Below are 23,750 nucleotides of genomic sequence, written 5' to 3'. Positions count from 1 at the left end.
GCAAGGTCTGCTTCATCTGAGATTACCCTTCATAATCGCATGCTAGGATTGTCCATCCTGCTTGCCAAGGCTTCAGTTGGAACATTCTCCTTGCCAACAAAGCTGTTTATCCAATTTTCTTGCTTCAGCTGCAAAAGGATGTCTAACATTGCATGGTAAGCACGCCTCTGCTCACTCTCTGATTTGCTTCATTTCACTATTTTCCTAGTGCATTGGGTCACCTTTGCAAAGCACATTCTGTTTCTAAACCCTTTAGGTTTGATATTTCCCCCAGGACCTACATATCAGAAAATCCATTGTAAACCCTGGCATGATGTCATTAGAAAAGGACAGGTTTCCAACATTACGTCATCTCCATCTGGGCTGAGAAACAGGATTCAACTTCTCACAATTTCCATGGAACAAACGCCGAACCCCTTGCTGACTATTCAACAAGAGAAACTGAATTAAGCAGTCAATTGAAAGTATAACGATGCTTTATCTAACAAGCAGATCTCTTCTGCAAAAGCTCCTCTTGCCTTTCCCTGACCAAGGGTGAATAGTCAGATCACCTATGTTTTTTTGCCAGCTAAATGGCAGGGGTAAACTTTTATTACTTTCTGTGTCAATTTACTCTATAGAAAAGAGCCAGAATTCTAAAAGATTAATTTTCCTCTAATATGAGACTATAGAACAGTCTCCCTTATTAGAAAAAATTAATAGATATTTATTTTCCAGCTACCCCCAATCCTGTCTATTATAAAGTATTTTCATTCTTACATACTTCTGTCTCATCAGACCACACCATTTTTAGGGTCCACTATATGAATAGCTTAGCTCCCAGAAAGTGAGGTATCCTTAGCTTTCCTCTAAATCTTTCTTTTATAGATTCCTCAACATTTCCTTCTGCCCATGATTCCATATCCCTTAATCTGGCCAAGGATTTCATTCTAATTTATTCATTAGAGAATTACCCAAACCCAAGAAGCCATATACATTCCAAGTTCCTGCCACCTATTTTAGCCTGGGTGGCAACTGATACTCCAATGGTTCTAAAAGAGAATCTCAAACTAAGCTTTTCATTTATATTAATTAAACCTAGTTTGCAAAATTAATTTAATAAAAATCCACCTTGAGTGCATTTTTCATAATCAGTATGGATTTAAGTAGTCTTTGTCTACAAAGCATTTTGTAATATTCCTATTTCCTTGAAATTAATTGGATCATAACCATTTTTCCAAGTCTAACCTTGCTGGAAGAAGAGCTGTTCACATTATTCTGTTGCCAAGGAATGGTCAAGAGGACAAGCCCATCCATACAAAATTTTTCAAAATGTAACTTTTTCTACTTGATGCAATAATTCAGGGTGAGGCATTTGCTTTCTTCCCATAGGAAACTTGTTTCCTTTCTCACCAACTGTAGTTCAAATCTCCTAATGTCATTATTTGGGAGTTAAAAACGGACCACTGAAACTTACCCTTTGCTTAGTCATCAAAACAATTGCCTTAAAACACAAATCTAAACACATCCCCCAGCAAACTCCACAATCTCCAGTGGCTCCCTCTTATCTTTAATATCAAATATAAAGTATTCTGCCTGGCATTTCAAGTGTTTTATAACTTAACTCCAACTGCCTTTCCAGGATAATTATACATTATTCCTTTTCACGTTCATTGTAGTTTAGCCAAATTTGCTGTCTTATTCTTCTTCATACATAGTATACACTGGATGTACCCCAAGCTTAAGATGCCCTTCCCCCTCACCTTTATTTCCCAGAATTCCTACTATCTTTCACATTTTTGCTCAAGTATTATCTTTTAATGAGGCCTTTTCTGATCACCCCAGATATTAAGTCCTTTGCCCCCCAAAAATCTGTTTTGTATATTTCTATATACATTCATGCTTCCTTAGCTAAACACCTTCACTAAACCCTTTGAGTTCAGGTTCTTTTCTCTCTATTTTTCTTTAGTTTCCTATTCCATCAACTATAGATTCTATATTTCCAACATCTAGCATAATGTTTGACATACAGTAGTAGATCTTAATAAATATTTGTTATGTGATTAACTTTAGAAGTCATCCATCCTTGCCTATGCATTTTATAGGCATGTAAAAGCCTAGATAAATTAAATGATATCCTATGATCGCATGGGCAGTGGGGTTATCAGGATTAAAACATAGGCCGTCTGATGCCGGTTTCAGCATTCTTTCCAATGTGTCACCTTACCTCTGCTTCCAGTCTCAGATTAATGGGTCCTAACTCTGCCCAAACAGCCTGTAAAGGTCTTTCCAGTGCCTTCTGGCAAGGAAGGGTACTTTATGCTGACAAGTTGAGTTCTTTTCCCTGGGAAACAGGGCAGTAAGGTGATCCTGAACATTAAAGCCAAGCCAATAGCTTATGTTTTGGTTTTGTGTAGATGGATAGCACTGCTTGGAACAGGGCAGAAAACCTCACCATTAATCTTCCAGCAGCAGACTAGAACATGGCGGCAGACATTCAAGACCGGGCCATGATTCCAGGGTAACTGAACCCCAAGCAAACCCCTCCTTATGTTCCAAGTATGCTGGTCCCACTAGCAAGGCTGCCTTAAAAAAAAACAATCATGGATCCAGGAAAAGGAAAAAACTGCCTATTAAAGCCATAAATTCATAGGAGATTTAAGGGGCGTGGAGACATCTTTAATAAAAGAATCCAGAAAGGTGTTGGCTTCATGTGTTTCATTTTCCATCACCCCGTGCCATATTATAGACATGGGGCTGTAATATGGTCTCCTCGTGCTTGCTCCTAAAGGTTCAGCAGCAAAGGAGGTGAAATCAGAATTGGCACACTGAGCTGCCCAGGCTGCCAGCCCTATAAATTCATTCTCTCTTTTCAGCAGTTTTCCAAGATAGTGGGGAAAAAAAAAACCTACTGCATATGTCTGTGGTTCACATTGACAGAGAAGTTTAGGTTTTCAAATGTACAACACAGTATAGAAGTTGAGAAAAACATAGTAAATAAATGTTCCATTGAAAGGATATCTTTTTTTCCCCTTCATACAGAAATGTAATTGCTTTCCTCAAGTCTTTCCCATCTATACTATGGTATGTGTTTGTGTGTGTATTATATAAAGAAATACATACATGAGAGTAAACACATTAATACACACACATATAGACTTGTGTCTATACAAAATACAAAATATTTGTATATGCGCTTATAAATGTATATGTTATAAGATTATATGTTTAGAACTTGAAGCAACCTTAGAGGTCACAAAATTCAATCTCCTCATTTTACAAGAGGAAATTTTGCTAAGAAAAGTGAAATGATTTGCCACATAGCTAGTAAATGTCTAAAGCAGGGTGTGAACTCAGGTCTTCCTGAATTCATTCTCAGGGCTCTAGCCACTGGGCCATTTCAATGTGACTTGATATTCTTTATGTGAATATTTATGTTACAGTATAATATAATACAATTATACTATACTAAAAACATATCATAACTGCATATTTATATTAAGCCATTGAACTTAAAATAGGTAATGACTTTAAATATCATTTCATTCCCAAGTCTATAGACTTCATTGGGGTAACTGGAGACAGGTTTACCCTCGAAGAGAGCAGCAGAGGTAATATAGAGTAATGGAAAGACACAGGATTTTGAAACATAAAAGTTGGATGTTGATATTGGCTCTGCCACATTTTACTTGGGTGAGATATTTCATCTCTCTGGGCTGCCATGTCCTTGGATATAAAATCTGACAGATGAGAAACCTGAGGCTTAGAATGACAAAATGTCTTACCTTAGAATTCTTAGGGTATAAAAATCAGAACTAAGATTTGAAACCAGGTGACTCCAAACCTAATGCTCTTTCTAAAATACTACTGGGATACACACACACACACACACACACACACACACACACACACACACACACACATTGCCTTTAGGCAATGGTTTCAAAATATCTTGGAACAAGCCCATTTCTGTTCCAAAAGGACTTTTTCATGGATGGAAGAAAATTCAAGTTCATCAGAGTGGAGAAGCCAGAAATTGCTTCTTCAGCAATTTGTTCCCCTCCTCAAATCCCATCTTGGGGAAGGGAAATTCCAGGAAAGAATATGTCAATGGAAAAGTTAGGCCAGTGGAAAAAGGAAAGCTGGGATTACCACAGCCACTTCATTTTTTTTTTTTTTTTTGATGTTTAAATGAGAGAAGACATAAGGATGAACCGTTATTTCAATTGAATGCCATTATATTTCCTGCAGGACACTGAATTTGTACTCAAAAAACCTAAGTTTATCATTTGTTTGGTCTTGTTACTCCTTTAAACATTCAACAGCTTAAAAGCAGATTTGGCTCCCCGCCCAGAAATTTACTGGCTCCACCTCATCCAAACTGTACTCTCTCTATGTACTCTCCCTATCTTGATTTCTCCATCCCCCCCATCCTCATAAAAGATCAAACCAAATAGGTGATTCTAATACTCCCTTCTACTTCAGTGGCAAGGAGCCACCTCTTGCCTCACTATCCAACTCTCTGACCTTGGCCTCCAATGAACTATCTTCTGGTCTCAACTATAGTCATTCAGAAATTAGCCATTTTATACATGTTCTTATAACATGTGATATATACATGTTCTCAATCAGTATTTAATTAAATACCTATTATATGTCAACCACAATGCCAAAACCTGGGAATCTAAATATGATGAATTTCTACATGCCAAAAGCTTATAGTCTAATGAGGAACTTCCATTCAAAAGCTAAAAGGAACTTTAGAGATCCTTACTTCAAACCCTACCTTCCTTCTACATATAGGCACAGAGGAGTAAAATATTTCATCCAAGATTATACTAATAGTAAGCTGCAATGCCAAGCATAAAAGTCATTTTAAGATTTTAAATCCAATGTTCTTTCCATTATACCACTCTTTTCCTTCTCTTCCAACTACCTATGTGAAGCAAACAGACTAGGGACAACCACAGCTATATTCTACACTTTATTTGGCAAGATAGGAAGGGAAAATTTCACATTATATTGCTGGATAATCCAAAGGACCTTGGAAAGTCATTGGAAAGGCCAAGATCAGTTCCTTCTGTGTTTTTGGAAGATCAGCTGAAAAAGTCATTACTGTTAACTCATAGCATGTACTTATATAGGCTTAGTACTTTTCACATAATAATCTCCTCCAGATCTGTAGCTCCAACTAGCTACAGGATATCTCTGCCCAGCTGTCTCATTGGCACTTCAAACAACATAACCAATTTAAATTTGCCCCTCATTTTAACTTTGCCATTTTTGTCAATGGCACTATCAAGCTAGACTATTCACTCAAATTCCTACAATCAAGAATTCCTTTTTTCTCCTTTTTTCTTTTTATACTTCCTTTACCTTTCATATATATATAGCATTTTTGTTATAAAGTCTCATTGATTAGATCACATTAGATTGATTATGTTATATTATTAGATTAGATCATATATTAGATTGATTACATTACAAGTGAGTTCCTTGAGGGAAAGGATTGTTTTTGGCCTCTTTTTTTTGTATCCCCAGCACTTAAATGCCTAGCACATACAGTAAATGCTTAATAAATGTTTGCCCATTGGGTTTCTATTTTATTTATTCCTTTTTCTACTTTCCCACTGCCATCACCCCAAGGACAGGTCCTCAATGCCACTCACCTAGATTTTTCCAATAGGCTACTAACAGGTCCTATACCCCTCTGCAAAACATCCTTAATAGACTGTCATTCCTTTGCTCAAAAGTATTCAGTAGTTCCCTCCTGCCTATTGAGAAAAATTCAAATTCCCCTACCATGGTATTCAAGAACTCTAGACTTTGGTTTCTAACCTTCTAACCTTTCTGGTTTTGCCTCACATATTATTCTAAAAATTAGCCAAAGTGGACTACCTCCTCTTTTCCCCAGATGCTCTACATTTTCCTCTGTCTCTCCATGATTTGGCTTATAGTGTTTGTTTTGGTTGGAATAATCCATCCCTACCTTTCCCTTACCCTAAGTTTCCTCCTACAAAGTTTATGCTTTAAAGTCCAACTGATATGACAATTATTCCAGCACTCTTTCTCCTGCCCTCCATGTTGGTAATAGTTTTTCACTCTTCAAATCTCACAAGAATCTCACTTTGGTTATCCCTTTTCCTATATTTACATGTTATTTTGTATTATAGCTATTTATGGTGCAGATTTTGAGTTCTATAAAATGAGAGGCTGCTCTCTATATTGTAGACTCTTAGTAAATGTCTATTGAACTGGATTAAATATGTTGAATCCTATACTAGCCCTGAGAAATCATGACCTTATGTTCCAATGAGAATCTAATAAACAACCCAAATCAGGGTCTTAATTCTCCCTATCTAGTTTTAGCTTCACTAGTGAGTATTTTGAATTCTTTAAATCTAAGAGTTCTGTGCATTAGAGAGAGAACAGAAAGTACTATTTGAATTAGAGAGATACATACATACACACACACACACATATATATATATTTGGAAAACAAGCAATTCAATATATAAGACTAACAATAGAAGATAATGGTAAAAGTACTTCTGGGCTACCCTTTCTTATATTTACATATTACTTTAGCACATAGTGCAAGAACTGTATAACACATATACACTGATATGTACAGGATATGTGCATGTATGTGTATGAATATACATATATGTGTATATATATAATATATATTTAATACACATACACGTGTATGTGTGATTCCACTTTCCCATAAAAGATTAAACCATAGCACTGACTAAAAACCTTGAGACATAGATGGAGGTTCAACCTCATACATCTATCAACTGAAAATAGATTGGTTCCTACTTTAACCAAAGTTGAGAGAGATACTTAGGAGCAGAGATAACCCTTGGAAAAATGAAAAATATTTTATGTACTTTTTTCTTTTAATTCAATTTTATTTTCAGTTACAAATTTTCTCCATTCCTCCAGCCTCTCCCCTACCAAGGAGTTTACATTCTCTCTGGAAAAGGCATATAAATAATTGCATGTAATATAATTACAAATAATGTTTATATGTAATACAAGATACATATAGTACCAATGGAAGGATGCTTCCACAGGAAAGCTGCAAGATTCATTCTTCAGGACCTTCCACCATCTAGCTAACATTTAGAAAGCACTTGAAGATTTTCAAAGCACTTTGCATCTATTATTTCATTTGATTTGTGTGCTGCTTTGTCTTCCTCAACTCACCTCATATTAATCCCCTTCATACACTTTAAAACTGAATAAATTGGACAATTCCATACCCTAAAGCAATGATACACCATTCTCCTTCTGTACTTTGCTGATGCTGTTTCCTATACCTAGAAAGCAGTCAGGACAACGCAAAGACCAATAGCAAGATATAATGGTATGAAGACTGGACATAAGAGCAGAAGTTTGGGGGTTAAATCTTGATTCTGCTTTCTCCTGCCTTATAGCTATGGACAAGCTCCTTAATCCCCCCTCCTTTATTATCAGCAAAATGAGAGACAAACTAGATGACTGTGAAGGTCCTTTGCAGCTCTAAATTCTATGAATTATCTCCTTCCCCTTCTTAATCTATCAGCATCTACCCATATTTGGAAGTCCAATTCAAATACCATCTTTTCCTTAAGGAAGTATTTTCTTCCTGTCATGATTCTTTTTAATTGGTAAAGACCTTTTCTCTCAGAATTCACACTGCCAGCACTTTTTACTGTACCTTTCTAATGAAATTAGTGTATATTATGTGTTAGAGGCAGCTAAGTGGCATTGTGGATAGAGTGCTGGATTGGAGTGCAGGAAAACCTGAAATACTGACTGTGTGAGCCTGGGTAAATCCTTTAACTTTTCTTAAGCTCAGTTTACTGATCTGTAAAATGGGGATAATAATTATATCAGCATCTATTTTACATGGTTATTGTGAGGAGCAATGAAATAATATATAAAGTGATTTGTAAACTTAAAATGTAGCATACGTGTTAGCTATTATTAGTTATCATTATTCTTGTCTTAATATTCTATTGGATTATAAGTTTTATGAGAACGGGGCTGTATCTCTTCCCACAGCCAGCAGAGTGCTCCAAATGTCTACATATTGACAATAGATGGACATTGACAAAATGTATGAATGAATGACATAGAAGCCAACTAAGGAAGGCAGCCAGTGTTATTTATGCACAAAATAAGGTTAGCATTGTAGCTATTCATAGGATGTCACTTTAAAAATAGGAGAAACCTCCCCAGACTTTAAAATATTTTCTCCATCAGCCTATTGAGATGCTCAAAATTCTATCATTAGAAAATCTTCTTTTGAATTAAGAAAGGTTGGGTTTTCATTCTTTAGTTTATTTTTTAACTTTCATTAACTTCCCATTGTCAAAATGTGAATACTTCTGAAATTATTAATCTATTATGTCTTATAAAGTAACACTTTAATGGGGATTATTTTATTAAATCTTCAATTGAAACTCAGAACAGAGAGCTAAACTCTATAGGAAGGGGATATGAACTAGGCCCTTTGAAGCAAAAGGGCAAATGATACAAAAATAATACTGAGGAGAAGGGCACTGACAGACAGATGAGGTTGGTCGCTTCAGAGATTGACTTGTTCACTACAATCTAGCTTCCATTCAGCTGCTAAAAGAGATTTTCCTACAGCACAGGTCATGTCACCCCCAATTTCTCCCTCCCCCTCTCACAAGACATTCAGTAAATTCCATTTGCTTCCTATTGCTTCCAGGAACAAATAAAAAATATTCAGTTTGACATTCACAACCTAATCCTTCCTATCTTTCCAGTCTTCTTATACCTTACCTCCCAATATGTACTTTTCTATCTAGTGACATTAGCTTCCTGCCTGTTCCATGAACAAGATACTCTGTCTCTTAGTTCTAAGTATTTTCTCTGATGGCTCCCTCATGCTTAGAATATTCTCCATCCTCCACTCAGATTATTGATCTCCTTAGCTTCCTTTAAGTTCCAATTAAAGTCTCACCTACAAGAAGTCTTCTACAATCCCTCTGAATCCCAGGCTCTTCACTCAACTAATTATTTCCTTTTTATCTTGCTTTACTTTGTTTTGCACATATTTCCTCCCATGTTGTCTTCCCTATTAGACTGTAAACTACTTGAGGGCAGAAATTGTCTTTTGCCTCTTTTTGTTTGTGTTTGGCATAATGCCTGGTGCATAGTCAGCACTTAATAAATGTTGGATTGATTGAGTGATTGATTGAAGTTTGCCTTACATCTACCCACTCTTTGTATTTAAATATCAAGGCAGAAAATCTGGCTTCACTGAAGCCACAGAGTCAAACTGCTTGAGGGATTTGGATAGCACATGAGGGCAATATTTAGCTTTATCCAGGAGAGACTTTCCCTTCCTCTTCTCAATAGTTTTCTACTGGTATTTTGTGAGGCTATATACACCAAGGATCAAAACACCCTTTCCCAAACTTTCTAACATTTGGTAATCCCCATTATAAGATACCATTGTTGCACAATACTCAGTCTGTATGTCACAGGCCAAGGATTTGGCCTAGTGTCAAATGTGCCTAGAGTCTCTCAGCCCTCACTAACAGTTCCACATAGTCTAAGAACAAATTTAATTTTAATGAGAAGAAACCATAATTCTATGAAAATATGTAGTGGTTAAAAAATACTTTGAGATTTGACTAACCTTTCCCTTTTAGAATCTTCCCTTGAACATCCAATTTTGAAGTAGAGATATGAGAAGAAGCTCAAAAATCATTTAATTCAATGCCCTATTGAACAAGAATCCCCCCTAGAATCACAAGGTCATAGACTTAAAGCTGTAAAGAATGTCGTGGGATATGAAGTCCAACCTTCTTATGTCATACATAAGAAAACTAAGGTTTCAAAAGATTACATGACCTTTGATTTCGCCAAAATCATATGACTAGTGTATGAGACAAAGTCTGAACCTTTCTGATTCCAAGTCCATTGCACTAAGTACTGTGCAATACCGTAGCCCTAACTAGTCAAATCTAACTAAATGCAAGAGAGTAAGTTTGAACAAGCTGATGTCTAGAAGGTTGATTCCCTCAAATAAATAAATAAATAAATCCACTCTTGTTTGAGGAAGCCCAGTAGTGGGAAAGATCTATGAAACCAATTCACTCAGCCTCAGCACTTTTTTTTTTTTCTGAAAAGAACATAAAAGGCAGTTAATGGCTTCATCACATTCCACCTTTCTTCATTAAGAAGACGGTTCCAATTTTCCAACACTGAATACTGAACAGCCAGGAAACTTCATCACTAGAAAAAATACCTCAAACATACCATTAAGAATTTGTGGTTTACAAAAATTGCTCTTTCCAGGTTCTACTGTAGCAATGAGCTGCTACTCTGTTCTTAGTCACCCTGGAGTCTGTACCTAGAAATAACAGTTTACTGTGATAAACAAGACTCCTGGATGTTTTTTTCCCCAACCACCGTGAATAGTAAAGTTTTCACAAGCTGTTTTTTTTTTTTAGAATTCCTCCTTCTGATTTTAAAATGAAATTCACAAGAAACTTTGCTTTGGTGGAAAATGAGAGAAAGAAGCTTGGTAATAAGATTATTATCATTGCTCTTTAAAGCCTTCATTGAATTTGACTTAGTCGTATAGCCATCCTAATTTGTCAGTTGTACATACTCAAAAATGGCATTCCTTAACCATTAGGAAATCAGAAAAGTAATCTAGCTTTTCAGATTTTATTTCATAATAATAAATTACCTGATTTTCTCAAGCATTCCTCCTACCTTAAGGTATGACTTTTTGCTATAATGACCAACATGGGTACTATGTATGAATAAGCAGAGTTATTGCTCATGCCAAAGCATCTTCACATTTATCTAGCCTAAATCGCTGGTAGTTATGTATTCCAAGACTTAGACAATTTCTGTAACCTTCCCAACCTCCTTTTTGACAAGGGCATGCCCACACCAGCTAACATCTGTCACTATGGTGGTAGAGCCAATATTTTTAGAAGCATGTGCAATGGGTGTGCCCCAGCAACATGTGCAACTATGTAGTGCCTGCAGGATCTGAGAACACCTGCCCCACCCCCATCTCATGAGGAAATGTGTTCTGAGAATACCTCTCCTAGCACCTGAACTATAAGCAGGAGCCAAAACCATAGACATGAATCTCATTCAACTAGCTTGCCCATCATCCCCCATGGCTTGCCTGGCTCCCAAACCACCATCACCTAACACTTCACACAAATATTTCTACTTGAAGAGATCTGTCTTGTTGGCCACAGTTGTTTCAAATAGGTTTCAGGCCTGCCCACATTTGAGTTGTAAAGCGAGAAACAACTGAAACCTGCCTGGAAGACTGCTAGGTTAGCTATTTTAAGGACATGGAAAACAGAAAGAAATTGCTTTAGCTGAAGATGAGAATACCTGAAATTGGGTTCTACTTGCATGCCTAATGTCCTCTGGCTGATTCAGCTACATTCCCCACAAGGGGATGGATATTGTTACCAATTAAATAGAAACAGAATGTGCACATGTATTATTCCTCCTGCACAGTGGGCAGCTAAGTGTAGCCTTTGCAGATCAGATCACCAGTATCCATTCACAAAGAAGCAACAAAGCCGCAACAAACCCAGTTCCAGCCGAATGGGATATGACTCACTGCTAAGGATGCTTGGATTGCTGGTAACCCCATCTCAGACACTCGATCATCCAGGAGCAGTGGTTAAATGATTAGCAGTCTGCCTGGTCTGGCAGCTGTTCCATCCAGTGCTTATTAAGAGAGGTTTTCCACTGTGATCTCAGTCTAACATTCCAGGATGTCCAGAAAAACCAGTCTGCATCCTTTTATGTCAGATACGACTAGAGCAGTTCAGCTTGCTGAACACATCTTCCTTTCATCCTTGATATACATGATGGGATAAGGATAAAGTCTGCAACCCACCACTGATTTTTTTTACAATAATAAAGTCCCTTATGATAACTGGGATCTTTCAGATTACTATACATCATAGCTCTTACAAGCCCAGAAAGTGTCCAACTTTTTCAAAAAAGCAAATCCACCGCAGGCTCTGTGAGATTCCAGACAATCTTGCCAAAATGATACACTTCAGATAAGAAATTAAAGACATATTCACAGTGAAAAGATAGTACTTATAGCATTAAGATTTTAGATTGATGCTTTATAGAGAGACATCACAGCATAGTGGAAAGAGAATCCAGTCTTGGAACCAAGATACCTCAATGCAAATGTCACCCCTAGGTAACATATATTAGCTATGTGTCTATGGTCAAATCCCAAAGCTGCTTTCTAAGACTCTAAGTAACACAAAAGTTGCCAAACTGCCAATGAAAGAAGTCTTTGCACTAGAAGACTCTTCTTTCCATTGAAATTATAAGTCCAGACTTCCTCCCTACATACAAACACACATGCATACATATACATGCATACTTACACACACACACACACACACACACACACACACACACACATACACACACACACAGAGTCCTGGAAAGTATAAACTCGCCAGTGATCCACAACCCAAGGGCCACATGGTCACAGAACTCTTATAAGAATTCTATGAAACCACAGGCATTCCAAGCATTGTAATTTTTTTAAAATTGATTTCCTATGAACTAGATGAATAACATTTCTTGAACACGTATGTACTGCAATTTTTAAATATGTGTCAATAGTGTTCTGATTAACACAACACAAATTTATTTCAAAATTTTAGTGAATTTATAGTAGCATTTTGTCATTGTTTACCTTCTCAGTCAATGGATATTAATACAACAACACTAGTACAACTAACATTTCATGTGGGAGTTCATGCAACAAAGAGGTCCTCACACTGAAAGTGGATGAGAAATTTATTCTGGATGATTCTTAGTAAACTGAAAGAAACTTAGGCTGATAATAGTCACATTGAGCATAAAGGATCGATTTAATATCTCTAATTAATGAGGAATCTGAATGTCCTTTTCCAATAGTATTAACAACATGCCTAAGGTTAAGATAACCCAACTCACTACATTCTATTTATAGCCTGTGGAAAATTAAACTACAACAATCTCAGTAAATGTAAAGATGTATGATAGAAAAACCACAAGCCAAGCAGAGATAGGGCATTCTTCAAGGAGCAGGTAGGTCTCCACAAGGCAATACTAACTGGGCTAGAAGAAGTCACTGCTTTTACTGACTTAATTCTTTATTTTTGCCTCTTACCTCAAACACTTCCTCATCTAAGATCCTGGTACCAAACACAATGATCCCATTGACATCAATGATGGGGTGGTCGCTCCGGTCCAAGAACTTGGTTGTTTTCTTTTTACAGTCCAATACCAATGTCACATTTTTGTTTTGAACACTAATAGCTATTCTGTGCCACCTGCAAAAAAAAAAATTAACATTCATGAACTCCTTAAACTTAAGCTGGCATTCTCCATGCACTACGTAAGGAGGGAGAGGGTTGATCTATGCCTAAAGGATCCCTGAGTAAGAACTATACTAAGTATTAATACTGATATTTTATAATGGCCATATCTATTTCTAATAGTCATAAGTATCTATGTAAGACTTTCTGCCTCACACCCAAATTCTGGCCATTCTCTTTCCTATGTACAGCCTATATCATGGTTCAGTTGATAAGGAGTCAGATGACCTTAGTTCAAATTCTGGCTCTGCTATTTTGCCACTTATGGAATCATAGGAAAGTCATTTAATCTCTTCTGATGTTGAATAAGATGACCTTCAAGATCCCTTCAAACTCAAAATCCATGATCACATAATCTACAACACAGCTAAAGTTACATTTCCATAAATATATGTAATGTTAGTAAAGGAGACCAACTAAGAGTGTGAATGACTTCAGAGCAGCCTATTCCTGTTTCTGAGAAAACAAATCAAGTCACAAGCTCTTTTGATGATAGGTTAATTAGTGACATCTTCTTATTAGCAGAAAGACTTTTAAAAATTTTTTTTCATTATTATTCTAAACACTAACTGAACATTCAAGTAGGAAACGGCCACCCTGAGTGTAGAAGACATTCCTGATAAGGTATGGTTTGGACCAGAATGCCTTTTGTCTCTTATGGAACTTAAAAGAACACCCTCACCGATCTGACCTACAAGTTACAAACACTGGACTGACACATTCCCAGAATATGTATTTAGAGAATAAGAAAAAATTAGAATTCTGGAAGAGAACTAAAGGATATCAGATCCCACCCTCTCACTTTACACATGAGTTTATGACCTTCTAATAACAGACCAGGATTTCAATTCATATCTCTTCTCTCCTAGTTCAATGTTATTTCTACTGAGCTACACTGTCACATATATAGAATGTTCAATATATTGAATGTGCTAAGTTGAAGATCATAGATCATTTCACTGTGACAGTGTAGTGAGGTGGAACAACTAGTAATTTGGAAAACTGGAGTCAGATCTAGATTCTGACATATAATAGTTCTATGACTCCAGGCAAACGATTTAACCATTATGGATCTCAGTTATAAAATGGTTGTAATAATAACTGTACCACCTATCCAATTCACAGTATTGTTCTGAGGAAAGTGATTTGTAAACATTAAATACTATATAAAGATGAGCTGTTATTAAATGTGTTAAATATGCCTCAACAATGACTGAATAGAATTAGCTGAACCAGTGCTTACAATTATAATAAAATTAGAAAAAAATAAATTAGAAATTGGTTAATTATCCTAAATTTCACTTACTTGCCATCTGATAAGTTAATGCCCCTGAAGAGTGGATAGTCCTCTGGTCCAGGTTTCCCCATGTGGTCCTCATAGAGGAAGACGGGAGACCTGCCCATCTCCAGGCCAATCTGTTGGATCCCCTGTTCATTATAAATGGAGACCAAGAAGGCCTGATTGCCTTTTTTGGCTTTTACAGTGGTTAAAATGGAGAAGTCCTCAGGAAATGATGAAGCTGGAACAAAGAGCAAAGAATTAAGATTTCAATGTTGCAAATATTCAGTTCTTCCAATGAACCAAGAAAGGTAGCCCATGCTTTTTGGTACACTATGGCACAGCTCACACCATGCACGATAAGCTTTTCTGTAGATTTCTTGTGCATAGAACTAATCTAGAGACAGGCCAGGCCAGTATTTTATTGGAAGAGTATCTTCAAGATAAAACCTGATTCATAACAGCTGCAAAGGTGGCCTATAGTGAATTCATCAGTCCTGAGCTAATAAAGATATGGTCTTTGCCATATGATCAAAGACCCCTCCCCCCAAAATAATATGATGGTAAATCAACTCTGATTTCCAATAGCAACATTTGATTTTTTGTATTTGTCTTAATCTCTCCCTTTCTTCTCCCCCCACTAGATTATACTAATAGCTTTTTCAAAGCAAGAACTGTGCCTTGAAACTCCCCTGTACCTAACTAAACACAACAGGTGCTTAACAGCTGTTTGTTGAATTGAATTATATAATGTCTAGGCCTTCAACAACAACAACAACAACAACAACAACAAATCCTTTCACATAATCTTACTATTAAGACTGGATTCTTGAAGGCTATACCACCAATAGTCAAGCTTTTGCAGGTCCTCCCAAACTAAAAGGACATTAATATATGAACCAAGTAATAAACTATGCGTCTCTCATCTGAGGACAAGTCTCATCTTCAGAGAGACACATCTCCCAAAGGGTTGCCACCAGTCATAGCGTTTTTAAAGACTCAATTCAATAATAATCAAAAAAGCAGCTATTAAGCACTTAATAGGTACCAGGCTCTGTGTTAAATGCTAGGGATACAAAGAAAACTAAAACAATTCTTGCACCCAAGGAGCTCACATTCTAATGGAGAAGTCAGCATATAAAGAGCTAGTACATAAAGAATTAATGAATGGGAATATCAAAAGAGAAGGTACTATGAGCAGACATGGTCAGGAAAGGTTTAGAAATAGAAATTTAATCTGAGATCTAAAGAAATCCATGGAAAAGAAGAGATAGGGGCAAGGAAGAAAAGCATTCTAAATATGGGGTCCAACAAAGACACACTGAAAAAAGAATCACCTATTTAGGAGGTTGGAAATGGTAATCTCCATTGATGAGGGAGTGACCATGATAATGAAATCAAAGATTCTGGGAGCACTGAAATATTACTCCAGTGTATTTTAAGTTAGCCTTGACATTCTTCTCAGACAATCCTCTGTATATTTCAGAATTCTCAACATCCTCATTCGAATAGTTAATTTAACTTGAAACCTTAAGGTTCATGATGCTAATCCCAAGGGTGAATTCCATCATTTGCCACATAAATTGATCTTCAAAGGCTTTACGTTCAAAAAGAAGTGAGAGAGAAGTTATCAAAAGCCAGGGGGATTCAGAAAGAAATATTAGTCTTGTCCTCTCTGCTTATCAGAGTTAGCCAGGGTACTCAGTGCTTTATAACAAGATGTCAATTAAAGAACCCATTACTGAAAGAAAGGAACAGGTGCCTTTGGCTTGAATACTTCAGTACTCTACAACACTACAGATTTTCTGAATTACTTCAGTTTTCCAGGCACAAGAAAACTTCACCTTAAGGAACCTAATGGACCCCCAAATCTCATCATACTCTGCAGGATAGGAAAGTTAGAAGCAACTTGGTAATGCACAACCCTAAATGATGTGTTAGTGCCCTCTGCTGATTAAGTATCATAGCAGTTCTGACAGGTACCTTACCTAGTTTTGCACCCTGGGCAAGGGTACAAAGCTGTGAAAGGAGAAGGGGAAGTCAAGAGATATAAGATATAAGATATTAAAATATAAAAAGGGAAGAGGAAGAGATTACAAACTCCATGTAAAGCATGAATTAGGCCATTATTGTACTTAACACAGGGTGAGTGACTTCTTGGGTAAGGAAGGAAAAAGAGAAATCACATAAAATGTCACACCTAGGGGACCATAATCAGTCTTCCAAAAACATGATTGTGACCACAAACATCGTTTTTTAAAATCAGTTTCTAAAGTCAATGTTTCTAGGTTTGTTTGGTTTTGTTTGTTTGTTGTTATTGTTGTTGTTTTAAATCAGCTTTGTAGTCCTGAACAATAAAGGCCAAATTTTCCTGTTGTTTTGACTCACTCAACCCTTCCGTACCATTCCATTCCTTTGTGCCCTAGACCATCAGCTGGGTGACCTCATGGAGAAAGTGCTCATGGTTGGCTGTTAAGGTAATGAGGTAAAGATTTGAGCTCAGATGTCCGTGGGGATCAGTTAACTTTGCCACGTTGCATGGCCATAGATTAACCCCCTGACCTCTAGTAACCATGCTTTAAATCAACAGGGCAAACATATGAAAGACCAACTAAGGGAAGTAATGAAGACCTGATTTTATTGAGGATTCAACCTAGGATGCCATCATTCTTTTTAATAATGATGGTGTCTTGCCACTCAGAAACACATTTGACATGTCAGCAATTGACTGCATGCTATTGTTAGGAAGAGGAATAGCTGCAGGACTGGGAACTTAGAGGTTTTGATAGGTACCACATATGGTGGGGGAATCTATTTTCTGTTATCTGTCTAGACACTGTAAACCAGTCATCCTTTCTAAGTGCTCCTGCATTGTTACTCTGAATCCCGGCTTTACAAGGTATTGGTTCAGTCTCTGTATGTTACCATGGCTTTGGGAGGAAATGAGTTAAACAACAAATGGATACAGTTTGACAGACCACAAAGTAAATGCCTATGTTTCACAAAAGCCTAGCCAATTATGCTCTACAGTCATTGCTTTTCCCATTTCCTTGTTTTACGGGGTTCATCTGCCTCTCACTTTATATTCCACTCCTACATCCTGTTAATTCCAGACACGTTTCTGTTTGGGATAAGGAAAGGCGCTGGGAAATTATGAAGACCACATTCTCAAGTATGATATACAGCTCAGTTCCAGTAGCCTAGATATGTTGCCAGTTCATTAAAATGCTGTTTCTTTCTCTCTCTCTTTTTTAAATCTCCATGGTAACGAATTTGCTCAGTTCAAATAAACTGAAAGGATAAATTATGTTTAACATTAATCTGTCTCTTGGCAAAATAACAATGGATTTAGTGTCACTATTAGAAATGGTCCATTCTATACACTGACATGTGCATGGGATTTTAACTGGTACGTCTTATAATCTATGGCACCTATGCAGCTGGGAAATATGATTGTTCTTTTAAAAATATATGCTTCCGACTTTATTTTGCTGGGGAAAATGTAACACTTTGGGATAACTCTCATCTGGGGATTCAGTTAAATCACTCAGAAAGCTCTCTGCAGTGTCTCAGTGTCACCAAATGATGGGACTGCAACACCTGTTCAGAGTTCCAAGCACACAGTAGGTGGCCAATAAATACGCGTTGAATGAACTAATACTTCACTAAGAAGAAAAGTTATGTAGCTTGAGGGAACAAACTAACAGTCTAAGCTTGAAGCACCTGGACCTAGCCTTAGAGACCAGTTCACACACAGCCTTCAACCTTTCCAAAAATCCCTGACAGATTTTGAGGGTGAGGGAAGTGTGAGATCTCTTTGGAAGGCACTGAGGGTCTCAGTAGAGAGGAAAGATGCCATCTGGCACAATTCTTAAAAGCTGGGGATTTGACCTGAGGCCAAGTTTCCGCAAGCCTTGCCAGGGATGCTGAAGGCTTAACTAATCCCCTAGACAGTATTAGTCACTGTCTCAAAGTGAATTGTTTAGAAAAAAAGTGTTGAAATATCTCCTAGAGGCTAGGAATGTTGCAGAAGCAACTTTCCTTATTTGAAGGTTTGTTAAGGGAGAGAAGAGCCTTCTGATGTCTCTGTCAAGGAATGGGTGGACCTTGAAGCAGATTTAATCAAAGGATGACTAGAGGCAGTGTTATTTCTTATAGTCTAGGCAGTTAGATTGTTTGAGCTCAGGGTGAAAGGGTGGAATAGGAGAAGTGGAGTGAAATAGGCAACCATCAATATAGTAATCATTTGAAAATATCAAGACATGTTCCCCCATCCCAAAATATTTCCTTCATCCATCTGCTTAATGTCTGAAATTCCAACATTATCAACTCATACTTGTAGTGTGACACATTGCTTCTAAGGAGCCTCTTTTAAAATGCAAATGGAAAGGGTAACAAATTTAGACCAAATTAGTTTACCAACTAGATTTCCTTCATGATGATGAATGAATCAGTAAAAACAAGACAAAAAATATGGAATGTTGATGGTGGGGAGCAAGAGAGTAGGATTCTGGAGCATAGGATTCCACTATCCAGACATGGCAAATAGTGCAGGATAGGAGTGAGGGGGTGGGGGTGGGAGACATATACCTGAACCCCAGATGATCTAGAGAAAAAAGACATCTGGGAAGACATTTTGAGAATAATAATGTCTAGCATATAAGGTTTACAAAATGTTTTACAAATTTTATCTCACTTAATCCTCACAACAACCCTGGGAGGCAGGTGTCATTATTATTCCCATTTTACAGATGAGGGAACTGAGGCAGACAGATTAATTGACTTGCCTTGGATCAAAGAGCAAATAAATATCTGAACCATATTTAAATTCAGGTCTTTCTTATTCCAGATCTAAAGCTCTATTTGTTCCATTCAAATGTTTTTGAAAGATATTCTCTTCCTGACTACTGGTAATAAAAGTGCTCTTGCTGTCTAATGGGGATTCAGAAAGCAAATTACTGACATAATGTTTAATCCAAGGAAAATTTCATCAGGGTAATGATTAGCAAATTAATTTACCTGGAATAAGTGGCATGAAATATGACCTTGATTTAGTTGGAGTGGGACAATGGTTTCTAGCAGATCATCAGGAGGCATTGTTTGGGAATAAGCAGGGAAGAGTTCATTCAAGGTGTGGTTTCTAACAGGAGATGAGACATTTAGTGGCATCCCATTTTAACTAATTATCTTGCCAACTGGGTCCTGAGTCTAGCTATTTGTTTCTCTGTTAATAAAGGACTTTAAGCGTCATTGATACTGGCAGAATGTAAGTGCCAGGATAGGACTTGTCTCTAATGCCTCACAGAGAATCTAGTATAATAGGCATTTAATAAATGCTCTCTGACTTATTGCCCTCTACATTTCAGCATCCATGGACAAACTCTGATTTCTCTATCAAGGGAAAACTCTAAATTTCACTGAATTTCCAAAAAGCTGTAGATCAATCACTTACTTCCTCCTAGCTAGTAGTTTTTTCTCTTTGGGAGATAGGGATGGGAATGCTTTGCAGATTACCAAATTCCATGAGTCCAAAAAGTCAGAGAAAGAGAATAGAAAGGGAATTGATCATTTACTTCATCTATTGTTGACATTGGTTATTTAAATATTTTTAGACATTCCTCTAATAAAATTGCTTCTTCCTTTTGCTAATCTGATACTGCCATGATTTTTTTCTGAATCCATTATTCTTTAATCTATTTACAAATCTTTAACCCCTAGAAAAACAGATTGGTTTGGTTTTATTATCCATCCTAATAAAACTAGTCAGTTTGGAAACAGTTTAAATTATGACCCTTCTTTTTAGGATGGTCAAGTCTGATCTACTTAAAGTGCTTCTAAGATAAATTTGTGTTGTGTATAGAATCAAAACAAAATATGAGCTATTTACATGGCAGTTTAAAGGAGGGAAAGAAAATATACAAGAATTTATGTTTGCTTTATAATTGTCCCTTTCCATATTTGGAGTGACAAAATAATACCACATTGTCATAATAATTCTCCATAAAAATTTCTTCCCTGAGTTCTTAGAGGGAGAATAATAAATTCTATCTACTTTCTGTTTCCAAGCAACCAAAAATGATTTGTAATTAGCAATTGATCATTTATATGCATATGTATATACATATATATATACACAAACATGCATGTACACATATATACTATGTGTGTAAATAGATAACCATTATATTCAGAAGAGTCAAGAGAATCATGAAAATATAAACATAAAAACGTAATCATAAGAGAATTCAATGAAATTAAATCCTTGATATTCCTATATTAAAAGATGACACATATAACTCCAAAAAAACTTTATCATTATTAGAGCATTTAGAAAGAGTCAACATAGAAGGCATGAGTGTAAGTTAATTATGTTGAATGAAAAAAAGAGATGCACTTAGAGAAGGGAGAAGAGAAAAATATAATAGGGAAAATTTTCTCACATAAAGAATGCATGCAAGGATTATACTGAAGAGAAAAATAAGGTAAAAAAAAAATTGCACCTCTCTGTCATCAGAACTAGTTCAAAATGTATGTACACACACACACACACATACACACATATATGTATACACACATATATGTATATACACACACATACACACACAGTTGAGTGGAACAATATATCTTGCACATTAGGGAAATAGAAGGAGAAGAGAATAAGAGATATGGAAGAAAATGGTCAGAAGGAAAACAGACTTTAAAGAACAAGATAAAGACAAAGGAAAGGATAAACAGAAGAAAATAAGATGGAGGGAAATGCATAATTAGTTATCATAACTATGAATGTTAATGGGATGTGCTCACCCATAAAATGGAAGCAGATAACAGAAAGGATTCAAAATCAGAATCCAACAATACAAGAGATATACAAAAAACATAGTTGGAATAGAAAGACACACAGAATTGAAATGAAAGGCTGGAGCAGAGTCTGTTATTCCTTAGCTGAAGTAAAAAAAAGCAAGGGTAGCGTTCATGATCTCAAAAAAGCAAAAGCAAAAATAGACCTAATTAAAACAGATAATCAGGAAAACTGCATTTTACTAAAAGGTATCATATACAATGAAGTAATATAAAAATATTTACCCAGAAATATCTCTGATAAAGGTCTCATTTCTCAAATATGTAGGAAACTGAGTTAAATTTATAAAAATAAGACCTAGTCTTTTGTTGTTTCACTTACATAATCATAGCCAACCTTTTGAAATCACATATACCATGAGCATTCTAGGCCTTTCTGTCTTCCACTATCTCTTCAAGTCTGCCCAAGTTCATGTTCATTGTTTTCATGACACTATCTTTCTCATCCTCTGCCATCCCCTTTTCCTCTTGTCTTCAATCTTTCCCAACATTAGGAACTTTTCCAATGAGTCCGCTTTCTCATTATGAGGCCAACATATTTAAGCTTCAACTTCATTATTTTGTCTTCCAGTGAAAAGTCTGAAGTAATTTCTTTAAATATTAATTGATTTGACCTCCTTACTTTTCAGGAGATTCTCAAAAGTCTTCTCTAGCATCACAATTCAAAAGAATCAGTTCCATGGCACTCAACTTTCTTTATAATCCAGCCTTGCTACTAGAAAAACCATAACTTTGACTACATGGACCTTTGTCAGCAAGGTGATGTTTCAGCTTTTTAGCATGCTGTCCAGATTTGCCATAGCTTCCATTTCAAGGAGTAAATGTCTTTTAATTTCAAGGTTGCCATCTGCAGTGATCTTTGGGTCCAAGAATCCAAAATTTGAGATTGCTTCCATTTCTTCTCCCTCTATTTACCAAGAAATTATAGGATCAGTAGCCAAGATCTTAATTTTTTTGATCTTAAGCTTCAAGACAGCTTTTATACTCTCCCATTTATCCTCAAGAGGCATCTTAATTTTTCTGCACTTTCTGCCATTAGATTGGTATCATCTGCATACCCAAGATTGGTGATATTTCTCCCAGTAACCAAATTCTGGTTTTTAATTCACTTAGCCTTGCATATCTAATGTATTCTGCACATAAGTTAAATAAATAGTGACAATATGCAGCTTTATCATGCTCCTTTTCCAATCTGAAACCAATCAGTTGTTTCAAGTTCAATTCTAACTGTTGCTCTTTGATTTTCATACAGATTCTTGAGAAAATAAGATGACCTGATACTCCCATTTCTTTGAGGATTTGGTACATTTTATTGTGATACACACAGTCAATGGCTTCAGTGTAAGTCAATCAAGCAGAAATAGATGTTTTTTTCCCCTAAAATTCTCTTGCTTTCTCTATAACTCAGTGAATGTTAGCAATTTAATTTCTAGTTTCTTTGCCTCTTCAAAAATCAACCTGCTGTTCTAATAATTCTTGGATCACATACTTTTGAAACCTAGCTTGCAGAATCTTAAGCATGACCTTGTGGTGTATAAAATGAGCACAATTTTTTGTTAGTTTGACTATTCCTTGTCATTGCCTATTTTAGAATTGGGAAAGAAACTGATCCTTTCCAAAATAGTGGCCACTCTTGAATTTTCCAAATTTGTTGGCATATTGAGTACAACAATGTTTCTTCCAAAGGCCTTTTAACTTCATTCTTCAGGATGTCTGACTCTAGATCAGTAAACGCACCATTGAGGTTATGAGTGAGGTTAGGCTTTTGTTTATTTTCTCTTCTTAATCTCTTCTGCTTCTATGAACTCCTTAACACTTTTGTCTTTTATTATGCCCATTTTTGCATGAAACATATCTCTGATTTTCTTTCCTTTTTTCTTTTTTTATTAAAGCTTTTAATTTTCAAAACATATGCACAGAAAATTTTCAACATTCACTCTTGCAAAACCATGTGTTCCAAATTTTTTCTTCCTATCTTCCACTTCACATCCTCCCTTAGATGGCTAGTAATCCAATATATGTTAAACATGTGCAATTTTTCTATATCTATTTCCACAAATATCATGTTGCACAAGAAAAATCAGATCAAAAAGGAAAAAAAAGAGTAAGAAAACAAAATGCAAGCAAACAATAACAAAAACATAGTATATTATGATCCACATTTAGTCCCCACAGTTCTTTCTCTGGGTGCAGAGAGCTCTCTTCATCACAAGACCATTACTGTTTTT

At 36.3% G+C, this 23,750-nt stretch overlaps 1 protein-coding gene and 1 long non-coding RNA gene across 3 annotated transcripts in view; one reads left to right on the top strand and one right to left on the bottom strand.

The window, feature by feature from the left end:
* The window catches only part of COL5A1 (collagen type V alpha 1 chain), a 292,321-nt gene that overhangs the window by 187,034 nt on the left and 81,537 nt on the right, over positions 1 to 23,750 (bottom strand). For both annotated transcript variants that reach the window (XM_051980301.1, XM_051980302.1), the window contains exons 3-4: positions 14,692 to 14,905; positions 13,178 to 13,340 (exon numbers count right to left, since the gene is read on the bottom strand). In XM_051980301.1, coding sequence (XP_051836261.1) covers positions 13,178 to 13,340; positions 14,692 to 14,905 — 377 coding nt within the window. The remainder of the gene's footprint in view (positions 1 to 13,177; positions 13,341 to 14,691; positions 14,906 to 23,750) is intronic.
* LOC127550967 (uncharacterized) lies at positions 7 to 2,680 on the top strand. Its single transcript, XR_007950981.1, has 2 exons — positions 7 to 155; positions 2,397 to 2,680. It is a non-coding gene; the product is annotated as an uncharacterized LOC127550967 (long non-coding RNA).

This window comes from Antechinus flavipes, chromosome 2 (assembly GCF_016432865.1).
Source record: "Antechinus flavipes isolate AdamAnt ecotype Samford, QLD, Australia chromosome 2, AdamAnt_v2, whole genome shotgun sequence".
Lineage (NCBI taxonomy): Eukaryota > Metazoa > Chordata > Mammalia > Dasyuromorphia > Dasyuridae > Antechinus > Antechinus flavipes.
This window is presented reverse-complemented; position numbering and strand designations above follow the sequence as displayed.